The sequence below is a fragment of the Etheostoma spectabile genome, unplaced genomic scaffold, assembly GCF_008692095.1.
Source record: "Etheostoma spectabile isolate EspeVRDwgs_2016 unplaced genomic scaffold, UIUC_Espe_1.0 scaffold458, whole genome shotgun sequence".
In the NCBI taxonomy this organism is placed as follows: domain Eukaryota; kingdom Metazoa; phylum Chordata; class Actinopteri; order Perciformes; family Percidae; genus Etheostoma; species Etheostoma spectabile.
Genome location: NW_022605613.1, coordinates 254,120 through 255,537, shown reverse-complemented (window position 1 = coordinate 255,537; position 1,418 = coordinate 254,120). Strand labels below are relative to the sequence as shown.

Below are 1,418 nucleotides of genomic sequence, written 5' to 3'. Positions count from 1 at the left end.
TCATGACAACAACGAATCGGAGGGATTTTAACTATTTGTCTGATTTAAAGTCATATTCGGGACATTCTGGCTGATAGCGACGTTTAGAAGTCAGAGAGACTAAATCGGATCATCTCCAGTGTGTTGTTAATTAACATCAGATCAGATCTCATGTAGAACATCCTGAGATCTACTCTGTCATCATTAAAACAGCTGGAGACGGGACCAGCTGATCTGGGGTCTGATTAGATTTTATTAAATCAGAATCACACCACAGTGTTTTTGTCACTTCCTGTTCTGAAATCGGCTGGAAACTGTCCGACTTTACCGCAACTTTTTGGGCTGCAAACGCTGTGCGCGCATGCGCTACGCGGGACGGGTGGTCACCCTAGGTGTGTATCAGGTGTGTATCAGGTGTGTTCCCGGTGTGTTCCCGGTGTGTTTCATGTGTGTTCCCGGTGTGTTCCCGGTGTATTTCATGTGTGTTCCCGGTGTGTTCCCGGTGTGTTTCAGGTGTGTTCCAGGTGTGTTCCCGGTGTATTTCATGTGTGTTCCCGGTGTGTTTCATGTGTGTTCCCGGTGTGTTTCATGTGTGTTCCCGGTGTGTTCCAGGTGTGTTCCCGGTGTGTTTCCGGTGTGTTCCCTGTGTCGGTGTACCCGGTGTAGTTCATTGTCCGGGGGTTTATCAGTGTGTTCTTGTTTCCGGGTGTGTTTCAGGTGTGTTCCCGGTGTAGTTCTCGGTGTGTTTCACGGTGTGTTTCATGTGTCCGTTTTTAGGTTGTTTCCGGTGTGTTTGTTGTGTTCCAGTGTGTCGTTGATTTCAGGTGTGTTCCAGGTGTGTTCCTGGTGTATTTCAGGTGTGTTCCCGGTGTGTTCCCGGTGTGTTCCCGGTGTGTTCCAGGTGTGTGTACCTCCTCAGGATGAGATAACACGTGTCCTTCAGGGCCTGTAATGCCGAGAGAAAGAAGCTTCTTCTGTTCCTGAAACACAGATTATTCACTTTAATAACAGTGAAACTTCAGCTAATGTTTCCATTCAGTTCTCTTCTCCTCAGGTGTGTTACCTCATCGATGATGTCACCGTTCTCCGCGTGCACCTGAGCGATCGCTCCGAGTTCCCGGAGGACCCCGAACGCCTCGTAGAGCTGAGAGAAGCAGATTCAGTTACACGAAGAGAAACACTGACGTGTGACGTAGACTCGCTGGATTCCAGACACGTCGGACGCAGCAAGCACAAAAACGTGAAGATATCAAAGCCTGATTGGTTAACCTGTCTCTGGGGGCGGACTTAAAAACATACTGAAGTCTGATTGGCCAGCGGCATTCCAGACAGACAAAGTGTCTCTGTGCATATGTTTATACTTTGAATAAAACCTAAAATCTTAAAGTGTTTGATACAGTAAAGCAACATTAATATTAAAGTGAAGTAAAGCAACATTA

The 1,418-nt window shown here is 47.2% G+C and overlaps 1 protein-coding gene across 1 annotated transcript in view; it reads right to left on the bottom strand.

The window, feature by feature from the left end:
* The window catches only part of dpysl4 (dihydropyrimidinase like 4), a 26,884-nt gene that overhangs the window by 10,277 nt on the left and 15,189 nt on the right, over positions 1-1,418 (bottom strand). Inside the window, 2 exon segments of the mRNA XM_032511762.1 lie at positions 891-959; positions 1,043-1,123. Coding sequence (XP_032367653.1) covers positions 891-959; positions 1,043-1,123 — 150 coding nt within the window.